The 23,860-nt window shown below is 42.6% G+C and overlaps 1 protein-coding gene across 9 annotated transcripts in view; it reads left to right on the plus strand.

Moving 5' to 3' along the window:
• MBNL2 (muscleblind like splicing regulator 2) overlaps window positions 1–9,507 on the plus strand; it is a 151,945-nt gene extending 142,438 nt beyond the window's left edge. For all 9 annotated transcript variants that reach the window (XM_045838996.1, XM_045838994.1, XM_045839000.1 and 6 more), the window contains one exon: window positions 6,729–9,507. In XM_045838996.1, coding sequence (XP_045694952.1) covers window positions 6,729–6,743 — 15 coding nt within the window. In that variant the 3' untranslated portion in view covers window positions 6,744–9,507. The remainder of the gene's footprint in view (window positions 1–6,728) is intronic.
• The last annotated feature ends 14,353 nt before the right edge of the window (window positions 9,508–23,860 follow it).

Genomic DNA, 23,860 nt, shown 5'->3' on the forward strand with positions numbered 1-23,860 from the left:
AACTATGTGTATCAAGAGACCAAAGACATTTGCATCTGACTTCAGTAACCAGTACTATGACTAAGTACAGATTTATTTTGCAGCCCAACATGTACAAACATCCCTCTGCCCTTGTACAACTCGCTGCAATCAAAATACTTCACCAGTTTGGCCTGTTGGACAAAGTCGGGGAATTTCAGACAGCCATGGTCGCTATGGTGAAGCGGTGGGCGGGGGGGGGGGTTTGCTAGGGAAAGGGTGGAGGGAACAGGAAACCAGGAGACGGAAGGAGGGGGGAACACCAGAAGAGTGCAGTGAGGGAGGCACAGGGTGACAGGGTAAGGAAACGGAAGAAACGAAAAGATGCTGGGACGGTGCGCCACGGGCAAACTTCCTTAGCCGGGCCATATTTTTAGGCATTCCATTGTTTTCTATTTTTAAATCAGTAATACGCTTTGTTTGTAATGACAGTGAAACATCCTTTCTTTAATTGCTTCCTGAGGGAACAGGACCTTGTAACCAGGGAAAAAGATTTCTAAGAAATCAACCAAGTCTAGAAGTTTCCTTGAAGTGGCTTTTTTTTTGTTTATCTACCCTGTTCCCACCCTCTGTGAGCGATTCTGCCCCCTGCCCAGAATACTCCTCCTTTTGTCTGTACATAACAGTGGAGGAATGGACGGGGGAATGTTCGCATGGATGTTGTCGGAAGAGCTCTTGTCCTGCCTCCGTTGCTAAATCTCTCTTGAGAGTCCATTAGTTTTCTGTTCATGCTGACATTGTGGCATTGCAGCCTCGGAAATTCCTTATTTATTCAGCCGTTTGTGCAACCAACAGTCACTGAGTGCCTCCCACGTGCCCACCCCCACCCTGGACACTAGAGGCATAAAGGTCAGCAGGACACTGTCCTGTGCTTACAAAACCAACTCTGGCTGTGAACCTAGCCCCCGCCGCCGCTCTGCGTGGAATTGCCTAGTCGAGCTCCCATGCTAACGATTCCTTCAGGTTTCAGCAAGGCCATGCAAACACTTATCAGGTGTATCTTATTTACTTCTTCAAACTCAACATCACACAGATATCATTGGATAGCTTTTCCCAGGAGGATTTAACTAAAACATCCATGATCCCCCTTCTCTAACCATTTTGTGGTTCGCATTCATAGGGACAGTTGGTCTTGTCACCGAAATGTTTTCTATCAGTGAAGCCAAGCAGTGAGAGGCCTTACTGACCTTGACACCGAGCTAACATTTTCAAAGGTAACCCATTCGATGTCCCTGCATCTTGGCGATGAGCAGGTTTACCTAAGAAGTGTGAGCATTTCTAGATGTCACCCAGAAGCTCCCAACCTCCAAATTATTCATACGTTCAGTTCCTGGAGATCAACCACAAGGCTGAAAACTCAGGCAGTACGAATGTCAGTGCCTCTGAGCACCGAGGAAAGTCTGTACTGATGTGTCTCCTTTCGCACCTGTTGTTGCCTGCGAGCCGGTTAGCTTGCCTGTTGAGTGCCCGCTGCTGATGTGCTCCATCCAGCTCAGTGTTGCAGCCTCTGCACACAGCTGTGCTTCCAACCAAGAGCATTTCCACTGTTGGTCAGTTTTTTTTTTCAAGTGCCCACCCAGGGTAAAGGCCCGTGGATGGCTCGGCCTAAATTCACCATCAGCTTGGAAGAGACAGGTGACAGGCCCGTTTCATTCCTGGTGAACCAGTCAAGGGGAGAATAGCATTTTCTTCTTGGGGTCCACAGCACCTCTTGGTGAAGGCCCCCACCCCTTTGGGTGAAAGCCAAGTGCCTGAAAGTGGCAGGATGAACTTCCCGTCACCGTGCTCTCCTGATCCTGCCCACAGGGGTGACGGCCGCCTCCCTGTCTGTCACCTGCAGCCTTGGCCGCTGCCTGGCCCCAGAAGCTAGTGACCCAGGCTGAGGAGATATCCCCTCCCAGAAAGTAAGGCTCAAAAAGGCCACAGACCAGCAGCGCGTAGCTGCATTCGACCCAAAACACAGAGTTGTTTTCTATAATGTGAATTCATTGCTGAATTTCCAGTTTGGTTATTTCTTTTTAATGAAAAGGTCAAGCCGTGGAGAGCCCAGGTTTCTGCAGGAAGCAATGGGCTGGAGCCCAGGCGCTGCTACTCCATGCTTCCTGGACACAGGCCCCTCCCCCTGCCACGCTCTGTGCCTGACCCACTCACTCACATGCCTTTCCTGCCCAGCCCCAGAGGCCTAATATCTAGCCCCCCCCCCCAGCCCAGTCTTCCTCTGACAAGCCTGACTGTGTTGCACTGGGAGTTGGTGGCAGGCACTTCGCTGAGGGTGCAGGGACCAGCGAGTGGGGGCTCACAACACCGTTTGATGGGGAACGACCCATTCAATGCTCTCTGGGGCCACTCATGCTTTGTCTTCAGTAAATAAAGGTGAGACCAAGTGTGCACGGGGCCATAGGGGAGTAATGCAAGCGTGTGAATAAGCAGAATCATCAGATCCTTAACTCCAACCACCTGGAGGAGACGCTCATTGATGAGTGGACGTTATTACAGCCAACCGATATTTTTGCACCACAGACACTCCCGGTACAGCCAGGGGTCCACCAAAGACGTGTGCAGGCACTTACAGTCGAGACCAAGCGAGCCTTAGTTTCAAAAAGAGAGCCGCCGATTTTGTGGGCACCCGCTCTCCTCGTTTCCCCGCGTTCTATCCTTATCGTGGAAAAGGAATTGGAGATAACGCTTTCAGGCCAAGGCTTTGGTTTACCACGTGAGATTGGCTCATCCTACTCAGGACTTTGCCTCCCTTCTTCGTCACGATTCTGTTTTACCAAATAATAGTTATTCCAGGGGCTCATCTACCCGGGAGATAGAAGGGGAGAAATCAGTACAAGCAGCAGGCCAGCGGATGGGTAGGGACCACCGTTGCCGGAAGCAGGCACGTTTGCAGCGCCCAGCGGCAGGAGGCGGGGGTACGATGCGCTCGGCCCCCCAGGTGAGGATGCCCCGTGGAGGGGCCCAGCAGCCCTACGAGTCGCCCGTCTTGCTCCTCCAGACAGTTAGTCCCACCATGTGCTCCTCCGCTCTAAGTCCCACCCCCATGCCTACCATTTTCTTGGCCCCCAAGCTCCCAGGGGAGGTCTGAGCACCCTGAGAGGCACAGACACGTCCTTCGGAATCACTGACTCCCCCGGGCCCACCGCAGACTCGGCGCTTGTCCCCTGGAAGGGACTCCCATGCCCGCGCGCAGAGTGAGCTAACCTCTCCACGCTCATGCGGGCGTGGGCGGGCGCTTGCAGACCGCGGAAGCCGAGTAAAGCGGTTCGTGCTCTCATTTCCCAGTCTGGGAATTAGGGCTGCAACACTGGCCTCGCTCTTGAGGCTCTGGCAACAATCTCTCGGCGCCTCCTGGAAAATCAGTCTATTGCCTTTAGAAGTGACATTAATGATGCTTCAGAGAGGGGACTCTTAGGACACCCTGGGTGGTGGCTATTGCTCTGACGTGTACCTAGTCTGGCAGACCCCAAAGGAGTTTTCAAGCACCCCTCCCTAGAAAACATGGGCTGCAGCGCCCACCGGTGGAGGAAAGGACTTTGAATATCGGCCTCAGCTCGCATGAGTGCAGGGCCGGGGGTGGCGAGGGGGTGGGGAGGGATGCCAGGGTAGCTGGACGAACAAGGTCACTCCAGTGAACTGTGGTTTAATTAACCTTTTTTATTATGGACCATCTCAGAATCAGAGCGTGTCAATGTCAGACTCATAGCCCAAGTTCCGGAGCCATTTATAACCCTGTTCTTTTAGGAACCAATTATCTTTTGTATCTCTATTGAAATATTCAGGCACCTTCTGAAACTTTTGCTCCCCCCGACCATTAAAATTGCAGTGGAAACGGAAGAAGTTTTTCTACATGAAGGACATATGTTTTATGTCCGTAGTGACCTAGTGTTGGAAGGAAATCTCTGAGGAGAAGCCATAGGACACGCCCAAAATGCACCTGCCCGTCTTACTTCCCATTATGTTTCTGTGGTGCGACTTAAAAATATGCTCTGACTGAAGGAAAGCCATGCTAAAAACTAGGCAGATGACCTCTCTCTCCCTGAGAATGGCTTCTCTACACCCTCCCCCTCAACACGCACACCCGGGTCTCCCTCCCAGAGCTGCATGTCCAGCTGGGGCCTGTCTCGCTCTCCCCCGGGGCCCCAGTGCCTGCGGGGTCCTGTGTCTGCTGGCATCAGAGGCGGCCACCGGGTGGGCAGTAGGTAAATCAGAGGCACTCGGCTGGTAGTAGCTCCTCACCTGGACTCCTGTTCTGTCTGTGTTTCCAGAATACACTTCGCCCCAGAGTACGCCCAGTTCACACTGTACCAGCAAACTGCATTTCTCCGAGAAAAATGAATAGTCGATTCTATTTTCAAGAAAAGTGCTACCACCAAAAATAATTAAATACTCAAGCTTTTCTTGCCTTCTAAAATCAAACTTCCTTGAACTTCTTGAAGCTCATAGCTGCTAGGAGAATGATTGATTTTTTTTATATATATACCACTATATAGCCCACGAGATAGCGAAAGACACAGACCGGGGTGTGGTTAGCGTTTTCTGGCCAAAGGTGGGAGGTGAGGCGGTAGTAACAGCTGAGAGTTCGGTAGTACCAGCGGTGACTTTTATTTATGTCGTTACCCACACGATGGGTCGTGTGTCGGCTGGGCCCGAGGGGGGAAAGCAGTCTGGGTGAGTCCTGTTGATGCTTTCAGCAAACCTCAAAGCCGATTCACAGTTCAATTAAACTGGAGTGACCATAAGTCTATTAGTGTATAGATACACTAATATATACATACTAGACACTATTATATATATACACACTATTAGTGTATAGATACACTAATATATACATACTAGACACTATTATATGTATATACACTATGAGTGTATAGATAGATACACTAATATATACACACTAGACACTATTATATATATCTATATACACACTCTTAGTGTATAGATACACTAATATCTATAACATAAATTTGCTCATTGCTGGGCTCTTTATAGGATGCTCATTTTTCCCAAATGGTTAGAAATTTCATTCTCTGTGGAATTTCAGTTTCAGTTAATAAGCAAGAACATTTGAATGTATTCTCTATTACGATATACCTATTTAAGAGACTATAGGCTTCTTTCCCTGTATATTTTAGAGAGACTCTTGCTAGAGGAAAAGGAAAGAAGGAAGAAAAAGGACATGATTTGCTATCTTGGGCACATTCTTGTTTGGAAACCTTACAGGCATTGTTGAACCTAAGGAATGGAATAGAATAGTTCCTATTTAATAATCAAATATCTAAGTCTAATAATGATGTTACAATGTAACCATCTAAAGAACTGGAATATTAGCTATGTGTAATGTCTACTCAAAAATACCGTGATACATACATACAGTATCACTCATATCACTATTTTTATTTATCTTTCACTATATAAGACAAGGATTGATGTTTTTATCTGTTAATTTTAAATTCCTAGAATTTTTTAAAAACAAAGAGTTTAGTATAAATATTTATGCTAATTCCATTTAGTATAAATATTTAGTACAAGTAAGTTCTACTTTTATCAATTCCTTGCACGTCTCTATGTTCCAGTAAAATAAAATATACTCATTTATTTCATGAAAGGAACTATTGGAGTGTTTACACCCAAACTGTTTTGTATTAACTGCAGGAGCTCCCACTGAAAGGGAAAATAGCCGGATGTATGAATTCTAACAGGATGGGACACAAAATGATCACTTGTAGAAATGAGGCTTTTCTTAGCAAGTGGGTCCCGGTGTGCAGAAATATTAGCTGACCTTGTCCATAAAGAATTTTTACTGGTGATTTCCTAAACAAAAACTCTTGACTGTTCAATAAGCAAACAGTTTGTGTATTTATTGTACAAAGTTTGGTCAGAGCATTGCACAAAGAATAAATATTTTGGTTAGAATGTGCTGAAAGCTTAGCTTTTAGGCTGGACATTGACGGACTGGGTCACACGGAACCAGCTCCCTGTCCTCTGCAAAGGTGTGGGGCTGGGAATGAACTTGGGGGCCGAACTCCAGAGGCCATGGTTTGCACTTGATAGTTTAGCTTTAGCTGTGCTTCTGGATGATTAAGAATATTTTAACAGTTTTATTAGAATATTTTCCTTTTTCTCTTTACTATGGGACATGTAAACATTCCCTGAATTTGAAACTTGTTGTTGTTATCTCTTGGGAAGAAAATTACTTGCGATGGGAACACATCTTTGAATTATAAATGCAACTTAATAAATAAACAATACAATGTATTGTACATTTTTAAATATTTATATTTAAAATTTACAAATAACTTCTCCCATACAAACGAATTCCCTCATTAGACTTCCTTAGTCGCCTTAACAAATATTAATTGAAGGGTAATGTGACATACGACAAAGAAACATGAAGCAAAAACGAAAAAAGGAAATTAGGATCTACAAATATGGCATGTCCAAGGACACGCTGCCGAAGTTTTACAGAAAACAGAGTGCATTGGAATCATCCTTCTTTCCAGTGGCCACATAGCCCAAGTGCTTATTAAGTCTACCTTTGCTCAGCATGAAGGGTGGGGATTGTGCCAAATTGTAATTGCATCAGTAGTTAGGAAAAGGTGAAGAACATGCCTATTTTCAAATGTCTGTGTTCAGAGGGTGGAACTGAAACTCATGACTTTTCCCTCCCAGGAGAATGTCTAAGTCACGCGTGTCTTTTCCTTTAACAGATAATTCTGAAGTGATCAGCAGAAGTGGAGTGGAATGCCAAGAATCCGCGTTGAGAATAACAAAACATTGCTACTGTACATACTATCCTGTTTCCTCCTCAATAGAATTGCCACAAACTGCATGCTAAATACAGATCTAGTTCTTCTGGACAGACCACAGCTCTAAGAAGCTAGTGCTGCTATATCATATATGAGTATTAAATATGGTATGCTTAGTATATTCCAACCTAAGATAGTTAACTACCTGAGACCAGCTGTGATGTTTAAAGACATAAAGGATAAAGTTTACTTTTAAAGGGTTTCTCAACATAGTTTCTGTCCTAGGAATATTGTCTTATCTCCATAACTATAGCTCATGCAGAAAGCCCAACCAATTCCGACTCCAAATACGTCAAAGTTAGCAATAAACAAAGAGCATTAGTTTATAAACACCTATTCCAAGGGCAGGTTCAAGTCCAGCTCCAGTCACTGTCATTGCATTTTCCCACTGGATCAAAGGGTATGTTTCACTTCTCGACATGAATGCTGCAGCAGAGACGAGAAGTGAAGTAAAACACTGACACCTGCCCTGCAGGTCTAAAATCTGAATGGAAATTCAAGCACAAGGACCGGGGGGACGCATCCCAGCGCGGTGTTTGGTCTGCCTGGAGATGCCGTCTTGAATCACGTGATTCTAGAATTAACACTAACTAGATGGAAAAGAAACTTTGCACGGTATGAACTTCATACCCCACCAAACAAAGTCTTGAAGGTATTATTTTACAAGTATATTTTTAAAGTTGTTTTATAAGAGAGACTTTGTAGAAGTGCCTAGATTTTGCCAGACTTCATCCAGCTTGACCAGAATGAGCGGCCCATGCCAACTGTCTAATCTGAGGGGTTAGTCTTTCAAACTCACCCTCTGTCTGCCTGTCACCGGGTAACCCTTCTAAACTAGAGCCCTAGTCAAACAAGGAAGCTGTAGGCGAGGAGATCTGTATAATATTCTAATTTAAGTAAGTTTGAGTTTAGTCACTGAAAATCTGACTGTGGCTTTAATCTAAATTACTATGTAAACAAAAAAGTAGATAGTCTCACTTTATAAAAAATCCATTACTGTTTTGCATTTCAAAAAAAGTTGGATTAAACGGTTGTAACTGACTACAGCATGGGAAAAAAATAGTTCTTTTAATTCTTTCACCTTAAAGCATATTTTATGTCTCAAAAGTATAAAAAACTTTAATACAAGTACATACATATTATATATACACATACATATATATACTATATATGGATGAAACATATCTTAATGTTGTTTACTTTTTTAAATACTTGGTTGATCTTCAAGGTAATGGCGATACAATTAAATTTTGTTCAGAAAGTTTGTTTTAAAGTTTATTTTAAGCACTATCGTACCAAATATTTCATATTTCACATTTTATATGTTGCACATAGCCTATACAGTACCTACATAGTTTTTAAATTATTGTTAAAAAAAACAAAACAGCTGTTATAAATGAATATTACGTGTAATTGTTTAAACCATCCATTTTCTTTGTGAACATATTAGTGATTGAAGTATTTTGACTTTTGAGATTGAATGTAAAATATTTTAAATTTTGGCATCACCGCCTGTTCTGAAAACTATATGCACCAACCATATCATTTTTTTAGAAGAAAGAAATTCACCATTTTAATTAATTTTAGTCAAAGTCTAACGACTATCTTATATCATAGATTTGATAACCCCATCAAAAGAAATCACATTCTAAGTGTAATCTTACATAGCGCTTGTATCGTTACATTTGTTTTTACTTTGTGGGAAAGTATTGTATCTAATTTGTATTTTTTGGTAGTTTCATCTTTATGTATTATTGATGTTTGTAATTTTCTCAATTATAACAATGTAGTTATGCTACAACTTGCCTAAAACATTCAGACTTATGTTCTTTTTTTCTTTTTTTTCTTTGTTAATTCACTTAAACTCATTGAATGCATAGTATACATTACTAAAGGGTAAATTATGTGAATCACTGAAATATTTTTGTAGACTAACTGTTGTAACATTGTCTTTATTTTTTCTTTTGTTTCATGATTTTGATGTTAAAAATTATTAGCACACAACTATTTTCAGCCCTTTAATAATGGAGCATCAAAAACATCAGCTGTATCCCCAAGCAAATATAGAGGACTGTATTTTTACTACGATATCCATTTTCCAGAATTGTGATTATAATATGCAAAGAGTCATAAATATGCCATTTACGATAAGGAGGAGGCAAGGCAAATGCATAGATGTACAAATATATGTACAACAGATTTTGCTTTTTATTTATTTATAATGTAATTTTATAGAATAATTCTGGGATTTGAGAGGATCTAAAACTATTTTTCTGTATAAATATTATTTGCCAAAAGTTTGTTTATATTCAGAAGTCTGACTATGATGAATAAATCTTAAATGCTTTGTTTAATTACAAAAACAAAATCACCAATATCCAAGACACGAAGACAGCAATTCAACAAACACTGCAGTTAAGAGATGAACTCGTCACTTATATGGGAACCACATTTCACTCTTGGTTTTTCCGGCATAACAGCACTTCACCGAAATATTCTTTCAGCCATACCACTGGTAACATTTCTACTAAATCTTTCTGTAACACCTAAAGAATTCCCTCATTCATTACCTTACAGTGTAAACAGGAGTCTAATTTGTATCAATTATATGTTTCGGTTGTAATATTCAGTTCACTCACCCAATGTACAACCAATGAAATAAAAGAAGCATTTAAAAGGATTTCTAATGTTCCTCCTTTTTGTGTTGGGACAGATGGATCACCAGCCAAACAGAAATGGTTTTTACGCTCACAGGGACAACCTTTGGTAACTTCAAGGGGGAGCGAGTTCCGGCGTTCAAATGGGGGGTCGACAGTTTCTGCTTTTGGTAGTGGCTTTTTAAAGGTGAGGAAAGCAACGTAAAAGGATCGTTTTAGAAGTATTCCTAGTATTCTTTGAAATGAAAAGCAGACATGAACCCCACCACTCAGCCCTCTTCTTCAGGATTCTGCCTGATCGAGAAGAGACGTGAACATCAGTAACCGAGTGGGGAACGAAACACGAGCTTCATCGACAGGCAGGAAAGGGCCCAGCAATCCACGAGACGGGCTTCCCGCGAGAGCCTGATTGGACCACACGGCTTAGACCTGGGGCTGCAGAAGGAGCCAGAGCGGTGAGTCCCGTCCTGTGTGCACACCCAGGCCGGCTGGGCCAAGGAGACAGCCAGAGCTGAGCGTCATACCCGCGGACAGGGGTTCCGCAGAGAGGGTGTGCCTTCTCAGACTTCCTTCCTCAGCCCTTTGAGGCCAATGGCATTTCTCAAGGAAGCTGGTAGTAGCTCTTGGGTAAGACCGCTCCTGGTCCTGCAAGGATTGGCAGGAACCGCCTCCTCTGGGGGGGGAGAGAGGAAGGTTTTCTCCATGTGGCAGGTTCAAAGTGTCGGGCCTTCTGGATGGTGATGGTGTCCCCGAAAGCGTAGAGAACACAGACACGCAACAGATCAGGCCTACCCAAACACAGAAATAACGGCACCCATATTTTCAAACGATGTCATCAGGGATTTCCGAGGGTGAAAATACTTTTGCACATTTGTGGATATTTAAAGGACCGGCTATATGTTTTTGCACGAGCAATTTTTGTGCTGTAACGCAGAAGACAAGCGATCCTATCAGTTGCTCCTCACGAGAAAACATCCTCTGTTAATAGTTAAGTGCAAGCTGCCAACTTTAAAGAATAAGTAGTTAAAAATCTAAGATAGGTTGTACTTAAAATTTTTCACACCTGGTTTCATGAAGTGTACTTTTTGTCTGTAGACTGAGTTTTTATGGAACAACACCACAATCAGAAGTGAAACTTAGGGGGGACTTCCGGTCAAGATGGCAGCTAGGTAAATGCAGTACTTGCATCCTCCCAAACCACATCAAAGTTACAACCCAACCACAGAGCAACCATTATTCAGAACTGCCTGAAACCTAGCTGAATGCAAGTCCTACAACTAGGGATTCGGAGAAGAAGCCACATCAAGCCTGGTAGGAGAGGCAGAGAAACAGAACAGGATGGCCCCACACCCACCTGGGGCAGATAAAAATCAGGAGGGATATCTCAGCTGTGGAGGTGCCCCCTGTGGAGTGAAGAGTCCCAGCCCCACACCAGACCCCCCAGCCCAGGGTTCCAGTGCCGGGACGGGAAGTTCCCATAACTTCTGGCTGCAAAAACCAGTGGGGATTGAGTTGGTGAAGGAGGCTACTGGAGCCTCCGAATATTGACCATCTCTGGTCAATAAACATATCCTCAGGTGAGGATTTAAAAAAAAAAATAGCCCAACAGCTTAGGAAAATCTGGCCCATCAGCTCTAAATATGTCCCAGCAAATTGATTAGATACATACAAAAACAACCAATACGCTGAAGAATAAACATGTATTCAACACTCATGTACATATTTATATGGAGAGCAAACTAAACACGTGATCGTCCATGAGCAGAAAGTCGAGGAGGTGTCAGTGGTGCAGAAAGGAGACATCGTGTTTGCATTTCACCGTCATCCAGAGGTTAAGAGCCGAGTTCCTGGTCTGACTCTCAGCTCTGCTTTTCACAGCTGCTAAACTTTTGTTTTTGTTCATCAGTAAATTAGCTCTAAAAATAGTGACCCCCTCACCAGGACGTGATGAGAACTAAGTAAAAGAACATCTACTGACCATGTCCAACAGCCTGGCACAGTTGTACATTATTTTATTGTTCTTAAAAGAATATTGAAGTAAGCTCTTGTCTTTCCCCTATCAGTATTTATTTCCCCATTCTGTCCAAACATCTCTTACCACCTAAGAGGCACCTCTTCTATTTCCTCAATGACAATTAATATTAAAAGCTGACGGGCAAATGACAGGGAATTTAGAATAACCAATAATGAGCTGCATTACGTCTGTGGAGGCCTGCGATCACTGCAACTCAGCAAATGCTCAGGGAGCCCTCACTAAGCCCTGCTACGCTGTTCGAGGGATGTGAAGGTGGGCAAATCCCAGTCCCTGCCTTCGAGAAGCTTTCCGTGTGGCAGGGGAGAAAAAATAAACCTGTGAAAATGCAGGAAGGACAAAGAGTTCTGCATGACTTTCCTCGGGCAGCCGTACCGCAGCAGCACAAAGAAGGTGGCTTACGACCACAGAAAATCACTCTCTCGCAGCTCCAGAGCCTACAGGTGTGAAACCGGGGTGCCGACAGGGCCACACTCCCTCTGGAACTCCAGAGAGGATCCTTCCATGCCCCCACTCCTGGCTTCCTCGATGGCCATCCATCCGTGGTGCCCATTGGTTCCCAGTTGTAGCGCTCTTCACCAGGGGTGTCAAACTCATCTTCACTGGGGGCCACATCAGCCTCCTGGTTGCCTTCCGAGGGCCGAATGTAATTGCAGCTCCATAAGAGTTAAGGGCTAGTTGCATTTATACAGTCCTAACATTACTGTGTCCCTTCGAAGGCAACCGTGCGACCGATGTGGCCCCCGGTGAAAGTGAGTTTGACGCCCCTGCTCTACACTCTGCTTCTGTCATCACCTGGCCTTCTCCCTCTGCTCTCCTCTTGTGAGCTCACCAGTCATGTGGGACTGGGCTGCCGTAATGACCTCGTCTTTACTCGGTTAGATTTGCAAAGACCCCTTTTCCAAATGAAGTCACGTTCACCAAGGAACACGATTCGACTCATAACCAGTAATCATGGCCTAAATGAAGATTGGTTTCTATAGGTCTCAAATTTTTTTTAAAGATTTTATTTACTTATTTTTAGAGAGGGAAGGGAGGGAGATAGAGAGAGAGACATCAATGTGCGGTTGCTGGGGGTTATGGCCTGCAACCCAGGCATGTACCCTGGCTGGGAATCGAACCTGCGACTCTGGTTCGCAGCCCGTACTATATCCACTGAGCTATGCCAGCCAGGAGGTCTCAAATTTTTAATGAGAGGGTTTCTATTGCCTTTTCAAGACTTGGTCTTCTTTAATTTGTTTTGTTTTGTTTTTATTTGTGAAATAAAGAAGTTGTACTACAAGAGCTCTGACTTCTAGACGCAACAACCTCTGATTTAATTAGCAAACCAGCACATCCTTGATTGGTCTCTATTTTCTACCTACCATCTATGTTACTTATTCCCTGTACATTTTCCCCCATTCCTCCCTACCCTTCCCAACTGATAACCCTCCATGTGATCTCTATTCCTGTGATTCTGTTCCTGTTTTAGTTGTTTGCTTAGTTCATGTTTGTTTTTGTTAGGTTTGGTTGTTGATAGTTGTGAGTTTGTTGTCATTTTACTGTTCATATTTTTTATCTTCTTTTTCTTAAATAAGTCCCCTTAATACTTCATACAATAAGGGCTTGGTGATGATGAACCCCTTTAACTTGACCTTATCTGGGAAGCATTTTATCTGCCCTTTCATTCTAAATGATAGCTTTGCTAGATACAGTAATCTTGGATGTAGGTCCTTGCCTTTCATGATTTGGAATACTTCTTTCCAGCCCTTCTTGCCTACAAAGTTTCTTTTAAGAAATCAGCTGATAGACTTATGGGAACTCCTTTATAGGTAACTGTCTCCATTTCTCTTGCTGCTTTTAAGATTCTCTCCTTATCTTCAATTTTGGGTAATGTAATGATGATGTGCCTTGGTGTGTGCTTCCTTGGGTCCAACTTCTTTGGGACTCTCTGGGCTTCCTGGACTTTTTGGAAGTCTATTTTCTTGGCCAGAGTGGGGAAGTTCTCCTTCATTATTTGTTCAAATACGTTTTCAATTTCTTGCTCTTCCTCTTCTCCTTCTGGCATCTCTGTGGTTCAGATGTTGGAACATTTAAAGTTGTCCTCAGGGTTCCTAAGCCTCAACTCTTTTTTTTTTGAATTCTTGTTTCTTCATTTTGTTCTGGTTGACTGTTTCTTTATTCCTTCTGCTCCAAACCATTGATTTGATCCCAGTTTCCTTCCCAACACTCTTGGTTCCCTGTACATTTTCCTTTATTTCACTTTTCATAGTCTTCATTTTTTCCTCTATTTTACAATCATACTCAACCATTTCTATGAGCATGCTGATTACCAGTGTTTTGAACTGTGCATCTGATAGATCGGCTATCTCTTCCTCACTTAGTTGTATTTTTCTGGTGCTTTGATCTGTTCTTCCATTTAGGCCATATTTTTTTTGTCTCAGCGCACCTGTTACATAGTAAGGGGCAGAGCCTTAGGTGTTCAGCAGGGTGGGGCAACACACATGTTGCAATGGTGCTATATGTAGGGGAGGGGTCTGAGAAGAAACAGTGCCAGTTGCTCTGCTCTCTGCCGGCTTTCAGTTACTTCCCCTACTACCCACAAGCAAAATGGTCCTTTCTGGTGCTGATTCCCGGGTGGGTAGGTTTGTGTATGTTCTAGGACCCTGTGGGTCTCTCCAACAAACTCTCCTGTGAGGCTGGGAGTTTCTCCTGCTGCCGCAACCCCCACAGGTGTTTGCAGTCAGAGGCTTTGAGGCTTTATTTCCCTGAACTGGAACCCTGGGTTGTGGGTCTGTCTCACTCCCCAGTTGTTCCTTCCGGGTTTATTTGCACACAGATGTGGGACCACCTGCTTCTCCAGCTGCTGCTTTGCCGTGAGTCCTCTCTGCCTGGCTGCCCATCTCCACCCCCCCTACTGGTCTGGATAAATGTTTCTTCTTCAACTCCTTGGTTGTCAGACTTCCACACAATTCAATTTTCTGGTAGTTCTGGTTGTTTTTTGTTTTTAAATTTGTTGTTGTCCTTCTTTTGGTTGTGTGAGGAAGTGAAGGGTATCTACCTTTGCTTCCGTCTTGACCGGAAGTACTTTACTTGGTAATTTTGATTTCTACGTATATTTCATTGTTTATAAGTTTTCATTGACTGGATTAATTTCACTTAGACCATACTACAGAGACAGGCTTTTTCTTTCCTTCTAGATGCATGAGGAATTTTGATAATCATTCACAAGAAGTCTTAGTCAAGCTTGGCTAGGAAGGTTAACTGTTGGAAGTGCAAACAAGAACAGCAATTTCTAACATTTTGTGCGCTTACACTGTGATAACCTCTTAGCATGAATCATCCCATTTAATCTTTACGATAACACTCTATGGTGTTATTAGCATCCCCATAGAACACTTATTAGCATCCCCAGTTATAGATGAGAAAAGTGAGGACTGCAATGACTGGATCGATAACTTAACCAAAGTCACAAAGTTGGCGGTACAACAGGCATTGGAACCCAGGTGGTGGGACCCTAGATCCACAGTGCTTTACCGCCTCACTACCCCACATGATCTGCCACAAGGACACCAGGAGATTCGTTAGAAATGCAGAAGCCTAGGCCCCACCACAGACCTACTTCAACAGTATGTGTCTGCATGTCAAGCAGACCTTTAGGCGATTCGCATGCACACAGAGTCTAAGGAGTGCCGCTATGCAACCAGGGCCAGCCCCCCTTTGCAGGCTCTGTTGGCTCTGGAAAGCAGTGAAGGAAGGAAACCAATGCCAACACCTGACCATTTGGTTATCCCTCTTCAAAACCTGAACTCAGAAACACTGTGATTGATGAGATACAAACTGTGGTCTCTGCGATGTTACTCTTGTCCTTTCAAATCCATTCTTCATCAGATAGAAATCACATCACAACACCATCCCCATCAGAGGTGGGTCCGCTTCAGGCTTTGTGGGGTCTCAAGGTTATAAAATTGGGGGGAGAGGTCTTAACAAAAAGGAATCCAACAAATAAATGTAGAATTAAATATGAAAATAAATATACAGAAAAACAACATGCAATTTTTATGATTTAACCATTTGACACACTTCTATGTTTGGTTTAAATTTTTGACTATATCCTTTTGATTACATCCTCATATGATTAAATTTTCATAATATAATTTTCTATATAGGGAACTGAAAGGTAATTCAACCTTCTGGCATAGCTGGTTAAAAACCTTTTTAGTATCAATGTTTTTGTTTCGATAATTTAACATGCAGCTTCATACACATACATACATGCACACACACACACACATTGCTTATTGTACTCTTACAGGTTTGTGCTCTCTAAACATAAGAATTTTAATAAGTTCTATTTTGCATTATTCCAATCTAAAAAGAAGAAATATATTTGAGCATTTGCAATCATCCTGACAGAGAAGCATCAATAAAGACCAGGTCCTCTGCTTAGAATGTCATGCATCTGAAGTCCAGAATTGTCAACAGACCAGCTTCTACCACGTATAACTCAAATCTTTCTCTCTCTTCCGCCACCTGCTGGTTTCCAGGGCCAGGTGTTGCGGGATGCACTCTGCACAGCAAACCTCCTGCCCTGCACTTTCAGGTCACTGTACCACGTGAGCTGGTGCCTGTCCCGAGGTGGCTGGCAATGGTGGAACCCTACACAGAAATAACCAAGGAAATGGTCACAGAATTACCTGTCATAAAACCCAAGCTGAAAGTACTCCCACTCCACTGTTTCAGAACCAGATGCCAGGAGTAACCACAGCCTCTCTGACGCCACCTCTCAAGAGGGAGCGTGACAGCAAGGAAGTCCGGGTGGAAAGGGACAGCGGTCTTCAACAACGGCAGCATTTACAAAGCCACGACCACGTGAGCACACTGCCGGGGCTCTGCCCGTGTCTTTGAGAGGACTCACAGAAGCAAGAGGTCCTAAAGTATAAACTTTATTCGCTTCTGCCTCTGTCCCCTGTTGTAAAAAGCAGAACAAAACAAACCCCGATATTTACTGGCTTCCCCCTGCTTTCATGACAAAATCCATACTGTCTACCCTGGCCAACAGCATCGCTAGCCTCCTCTGACACCACACTCCACTGCGCCGACTGCCGTCCAACCCCTTGGGCCCCTTCTTTCTTCTCGGTTACACAGAGCCCTCACTGCCTCCTGAATTCCTCTTCCTTTTGCCTTAAATGCTTGTCTTCTCTCCCTCTGGGCATGGCAGAAACATTTTCTTCTGAAGAAAATAGCACGCCATCCCAGATGATGCCACCTCACCACGTTTATCGCCTTCCTAACGCCTGTCACACTGTGTGGTTACGTTGCTCACCGGATTTTATTTGCAATATCTGTTCTCTCGGTGGAGTGTAAGTGCTGCATGGCCCCTTGTCTTGCTCAGCGCCTCTGCTGAGAACAATGTCTCAGAACCCTGTAAGGGTTCAGTAAGTATTTGTTGAAGGAACTAATAAAACTGTGGTGTCAGAAGGACAGGCATAAATGAAAATACAAAGCTAGGAAATTCAAATACTTTCTCAAAACCTTTGCTTCCACCCATGCTACATTCTTGGCTAAGGAACTAAACAGACTAGAGATCCGCTCATTGAACAAATATTTTTGTACTATGAAATGCTCAAAAACAGGAAGAGCACAGAGCATCCATCCTCATTCGGTGGTAAACAATCTGAAATCATCACAGCCTAGTTACCATCCAGCTAGAGAAAGAAAAATCATATGGATGAGAACAAAATATGTGTATGGAAGTGTCTCGTGATAAATTCCCAATTCTTAAACCATCGGTGAGTGCCACGGGAGGCTAGTGAAGGCCGGAGATGTCACTGGATGCTCTCCAGGAGGAGGAGTTTCTTGAGATGGACCCTAAGGAGTAGTGAAGTCAGTACTTGGCAAAGCAGAAAGCATGAGAAACAACAAGAATGAAGATAAAGTGGCCTTTGATTAGAATGGATGGAAGGTCTCCGCTTGAAAGAATAACAGGCACGCAAAAACAGAAGGGTGCACCCCCATTTATAAGACAGCCGCACTCAAAAAAGCATGACCTAACGCAGTGGCTGATGCAGCATGTGGTCCTTCCGAATGAAGGCCTTCCCCCCCAGAGTCTAGGGGCGCTACAGCGGTTGGTCCTCAGTTGTCAGCGTTCTTCTGGAATCGCATTGACTCAGGAGAGCTGCCTTGTCCAAGGTTATACTCTGTCACCCAGCATGCCCTTGTCCCGTTGGTTGACAGAGAAGTGTTAAGGCCCACAGCTTTGCCCCACAGAAGGCGACTCCGAAGGGCCATCCCTGGCTCCCTGTGGGGGGCGCTGTGGCCTTCGCTGACACTGCATCGCAGAGCAACCTCTCCTCCTGCCCAGGGACGCCTCCCTCCGTCCCACCAGGCTGGGACTCTCCAGCTCAGAGCCTGGGTCCCAGGGAATCCGAGCTGCAATAGGGAGGCAGGTCTGCCACTTATTAGCTTATTATTCAAGTGTTTGATTTCCTTTCAAACCCATGCAAGAAATACATTTAAAGTCACAACTGGATTCTTTTTGACAAAATGATTTGCCTATCACGGCGTCTTGCCTGGGAGAGTACTAAATTAGCCATAGAAGGAAAAAGGAGAATATAAGAAGAAGAAGAAGAAACCTATGGTATTTTTTATTTTGGATTCCAAAAATGGCAAGTTTTCATGTACTTTAAGGGAAAATGGGGTTTTTATTTCTAAAGGGCACTAGTGGGTCATGTTTTACTTTGTTCAAATCTTTTCTTAGCCTTTTATGTTCCTGAGCCCTAAGTCAATACTTCTTTGAAGAGAAACTAAAAAAAAAAAAAAAAATGATTGCATTGGTCCTCATGAAGGCCAAGTGTCCTCATATAAGGTTAAAACAAAATGTATTAAGTAAATGTGTTTGGTAAATAAAATCCTGGGGCCAGATTTGGCTGCAAGATACAAGGAGTCTGAAACTCCAGAATGTAGCCATATCAATGCATCAAAGTCATTTTGGAGATAACTAGAGTGGTTCTTCTGTATCATTCCTGCATAGTATTTGCGAGTTGAAGTGAGTTACTCTTGGGAATTAATGCAGTTTATGTGCAGTATTGATAACAGCCTCCATTAAGACAGCAAGGAGTAATTAAGAAAACATACAAGTAATCAATGTCGAGATTATTCCAACTCCTCCAAGAGTCATCAATATGTTTTGAGTGAAAACCACATATTGAGTGGTTTTGCTCTGGTAAAAACCTTTACAGAGATCAATGAACATATTTAGTGCATGAGCTGACGACAAGTGGAGGACCCAGAGACTGTAACTTTCACGTACTCTGCCCACAGGAGCTACTGCAGACGATGGGGAACCGTGGGGCCCTTTGCTGCCCACTGGTCTGGGCTCACATGGCCACCCACCACACTTCAGTCTGCACCACTAAAGGACAGTACAGGATAGTGGTTCCGGTGTGGCCATGGGAGCCAAGCTGGCTGTGTTCAAATCCCGGCTCCCCACTTTCCATGTGGCCACAGACAAGGGAGTGCACGTCTACGCCTGTTGCCCTTTTCTGTAAAACGGAGCCGAGAACAACAGTGCGGGTGTCACTACATAAGGTTGTGAGAATTAAGTGAGTTAACATCTCACCAAACTGTTAGGACTGTGCCTGGAATATAAAGGCACTGGCTGTCTTTGAAAAACAAATCACACTTTAAAATGCTTGCCACTGGAAAGAAGTTTCTTGATGTGTTTCATTTCTCCAGCGAGACAGCCTCTGGGCGCCGCCCCTGGAAAGGTGACTTGGGGTAGCCTGCCTGCCTGCCTCAGACACTGGCCGAGCTCCGCAGACAACTCCTCTTTCTGCATCTTATGGTAATGAACCTTCCAGACGTCCACTTCTGGGGGCACAATAGAATAAACGTGATGAATGAGTCTCTGGAGGAAAATAACAAAGACAGCTGGATAAAATATTTAAAAACATCTCTCCAAATGCACTGTGGAGCTATCAGGAAAGTAAGTAACACGCGGAAGCTGAATAAAAAGGGGGACTACTTTCCCACGGGCTGGCCCCAGATCTCCCTGCTGCCAGGTGGCACGTGCTCGACTCCGAACACTGGAGTCTCCACCTGGCACCGGGGACTGGAAGCCAGGCTGGACTGGAAGCCAGGCTGGACGCAGCGCCGGTGGAGAGGGGGCCGGGGCTGGAGCACCAAGGCCAGCACAGTCTGCAGGAAGAGGTCGGTGTTCACTCACCTGCCTCGGGCACCGAAAAACCCAGGAATTAAAAGAAAGAATATTGTTAACGCAGCCTTTTAAAAATCAAAACTAATAGGAAAACGTCCAGGACGAGCAAAGTATCAAAACTGGGAACAGAGACCCGCTGCAGCTGCGTGTTTGACTTGCCATTCTGTGTCCCTGCGCAACGGGAACTGTCCCTTCCCATTGGCTCGTGAGTCCTTGGCCGGGCGGGCTCGTGAGCGTGGACACTGGCCTGACCTTCAGATGAGACCACGTGGGGCTTTATTTATAGGTGTGTTTTAATTGTGAAACTCCTATTAACTTTTTTTACTTGGTCACAATAGAAGAAGACATTTTGAAAAGTGTATATATTTTGTATATCTGAGGTTATTTTGAAAAATACACCCGTTTTCCTTTTCCTTCGGGTTCCAATAAGGATTTACAAGGAGCTGCTGTCTGGGTATGTTTGGATGATTGAAATTACAACCAGTTGGCTAACAGAGGCAGTGATAATAAGTCTTGCCTTATATGTATATATCATGAAAACAATATTTTCCATAATTAGACGTTTACTATTCCCTTCTATATGATTTTTGAAGTCTCAGCCAGCCCACAGAATTGATTTCACAAACCCCAAACTGAAAGGAACTGATGTAAGCTCACTACTACAAGCAACCACGGAAAATATAACTCACATTTGGGAAAAAAAAGAAGAAGAAGAAAACAACTAATCCAAAAGAAGGAGGGAAGAGGAAAATAAAAAGAGAGGAGCTGAAAAAAATAAAATAAATAACAATAAAATACACAGAAATCATAAAAATAAAAGTAGAAAGAAATGTGAACACCGTGAATGACAATAAATATGAATAGATTAAACTCTCTAATATATTATTTCCAGAGTGGATTTTTTTGAAAGCTAGGTACATGATGTTTACAATAAACTCATCTAAAACATAAATTCACAGAAAGCTAAAAAGTCAAAGCATGAGAGAGGAAAACTTATCATTAAAAAGCTGGCATAATTACATTAACACCAAATAACATAACCATTTTAAAGTCAAAAGCGATACTATGACATTTTAAAAGGCCATTCTCTATGACCAAATAGCCTTGCACCAGAAAAATCAATTCAATACTGGTATGCACATAATAACATAAATGCAATAGGTATGAGCAAGAAAATGAATATAAACAAAATGTGATAGAACTATGAGACATTCTTACCATAGGAGGAAATTTAAAATGCTTGCTTAGTAATTATCAAGAAAGATCAAGTACATGAGGAAATATCTGAAATATTTCAAGAACACAATCCACAACAACAACAAAAAATACAATCAACACACTTGACCTAATGAACATAGAATTCAAAGGTTAACAGGCATTATTTTCTTGCCCAAAGGAAACATTAACAAAAAGTCACTCCATGCCAGGCCATTAATGCAGGTTTCAATAACAAATTGTAAACGCTGCATGCCTAGTCACATTTTTTTCTGATAAAAAAAATGTAATTGTTAGAAATTAATGGTGAAATGACTAGAAACTCCACCTGTCTAGTAATTTTAAGTCTCCTGAGTGAAAGCATAATGAAATTTGGAAAATATTGAACTGAACCATAATGAAATATATATAATTTCAAAGATACAAATAAAAGGATGAAGGACAACGCACAACCTTAAGTGTTTCCATTAAGAAAGAAAAGGCTCAACATTAGTAAGTCAACATCCAAATTAAGGTAGAAACAAAGCCATGTACGTCCCAGTAAAAGTACAAAGAAGAGAATAGTAAATGTAAGAGAACTTTTCCATAAATTAGAAAATACATTATGTAGAGAATTAAGAAAGTGAAATGTGGTTACTGGAAATTATTCAACAGACAAAGCTTTGACAAGACTAATTAAGTAAACAAAGAAGGTATAAATAAAAAATCTAATGAGTGTAAAGTGACATAACTAAAAAGATTATAGCGCAGATTAAAAGAATAGAAAAGGGATATTATGCACAGCAGATGCCAGCACAATCTCAAGAAATCATGTTACCAAAACTACTCCAAAAATACAGAAACATTATGGGGACGTATGGGCCAGCTTAGGGAATACAGTCAACAATATTGTGATAACTATGTGTAATTCAGGTGGGATCAGACTTGTTGGGGAAATCACTTTATAAGTTATACAAATGTCTAACCACCATGCTGTACAGCTAAAACTAATAAAATATTGAATGTCAGTTGTAGTTGAAATTTTCTTAATTTTTAAAAAATATATAAAACAAAAGTAGATTCTAGGAATCAGTCAAACTAATTGGCTCAAGGTTAAAATTAATCACTTATGTACACACACACACACACACACACACAGGCACAGCCAACTCTATAAGTAATTTGTACCAAATGATCAAAGAACAGAGAATCCAATTTCATACAAAGTATTTTAGGTGGTAGGAAAGTAGAAGTAAGCCCTAAGTCATGTTACTATTGAAGTGATAACAAAATCAGGAAAGGACAACAAACAAAGAACTAAGAGTATGGGGAATGTCACTCATGAAAATAGATATTTTAGCATAGTATCAGTTTAATGGAGAAAAAATATGATCCCAAAGATGCAAATACATCAGTAAATAAAATATCCATTTATGATTTAAAAATCTCTTGACAACTTCATGATGGGGAACAATTTCAATATCCTGACATAGGACATACACAGCATTACACTAGACATAGCAATTAATGGTACAATGTTAACAGAACAGCCTTTACTATCAGGAGCAAGGCAGTTTGCAAACAACCGTAGCTCTTTTATTCAACATTGTACAGTAGGTCTTAGCTACTACTGTAATACAAGAAAAAGAAATAAAATCCATGTAAAAAGGTGGGGGGGGGAGAAAACAAGCAAAGCTCATTATTTTCAAATGATGTGATTTTATGCAGAAAACACTAAATCAACAGGTAAATACTTCGGTTAGTAAAAACGCTTATCTAGTTGCTGAAATTAGAATTAATATGCTTTAATTAAGATAATCTTGTTTGTTGTAATAGATACATCTCATTATATTAGCAAAATTAAAACGGGTTTCTCGTCATGTAAAGCTAATTTGACGGGAGCAGGCAAGACACGGGGCTCCACTCCACCCAGCCACTTGGGGCGGCAGCTGAGAGAGGCGGCATCCTATTCAATACTCAGCTTCCAGAGTCTTCCGGCATCCACATCCAGTAACTTACAGGGAGTTGGCGGGGGGCTGCAGAGGAGGTCTTTACAAGGTGCATCGCGGCTGCCCACCTTCCACCTGTCAGAGGTCAGTCCCTTGGCTGCACCTAATTGGTATGAATACCAAAAAGAAATATGTAGGTACAGGAAGATGGGAAACATCTTTAATGAAAAACAAGGCTATCTCTGCCACATGATAAATAAAAACTGTATAATTACACTCAACAGCAGTTAAAAACCAGCCTTTAAACAAGAGACCAGAGATGATAGCAACGAAAGTATAAAGTACCCAGGAATTAATTTAACAAAAGACATATAAAGCCTTTTTTAGAAAAAAAAAATCAACTTTTTTGAAAAACCTTAATAAACAGATACCCCATGTACACAATGGGAAATAAAACATAACTAAGACGTCACTTCTTCCCACACCTATCAATAGCTCCCATGCAGTGCACTCAAAATACTAAGCACGTGTCTCTGGTTCCTGACAAACTGATTCCAAAATGTACGTGAAAAAGCAAAGGACTAACAATGCCACAACACGCCCGAAAGAAAATATGGTCAAATGTTTCCCAGTCAACATCAGAACTAATAAAGCTGTGGTAACTAAGCGTAGCACTGACATAGTCTTAGACAAGGTAGACCAGTGGAATAAAATGGAAAAGACCAGAAATAGTCCAATGTATAAGAAAACTTGATGACAGAGGGAGAGAGGGACATGGGAAATCTCTGGGAGCAGGGGAGTCATGCAATAAATGGTACCTGGACACTTGGCTACCTAATTTTTAAAAAGTGAATTGGCCTGGCTGGTGTAGCTCAGTGGACTGAGTGCAGGCTGTGAACCAAAGTGTTGCAGGTTTGATTCCCAGCCAGGGTACATGCCTGGGTTGCAGTCCGTGATCCCCAGCAACCGCACATTGATGTTTCTCTCTCTCTCTCTTTCTCCTT

The sequence above is a fragment of the Phyllostomus hastatus genome, unplaced genomic scaffold (assembly GCF_019186645.2).
Source record: "Phyllostomus hastatus isolate PE091 unplaced genomic scaffold, TTU_PhHast_1.1 phas_contig_29, whole genome shotgun sequence".
Lineage (NCBI taxonomy): Eukaryota > Metazoa > Chordata > Mammalia > Chiroptera > Phyllostomidae > Phyllostomus > Phyllostomus hastatus.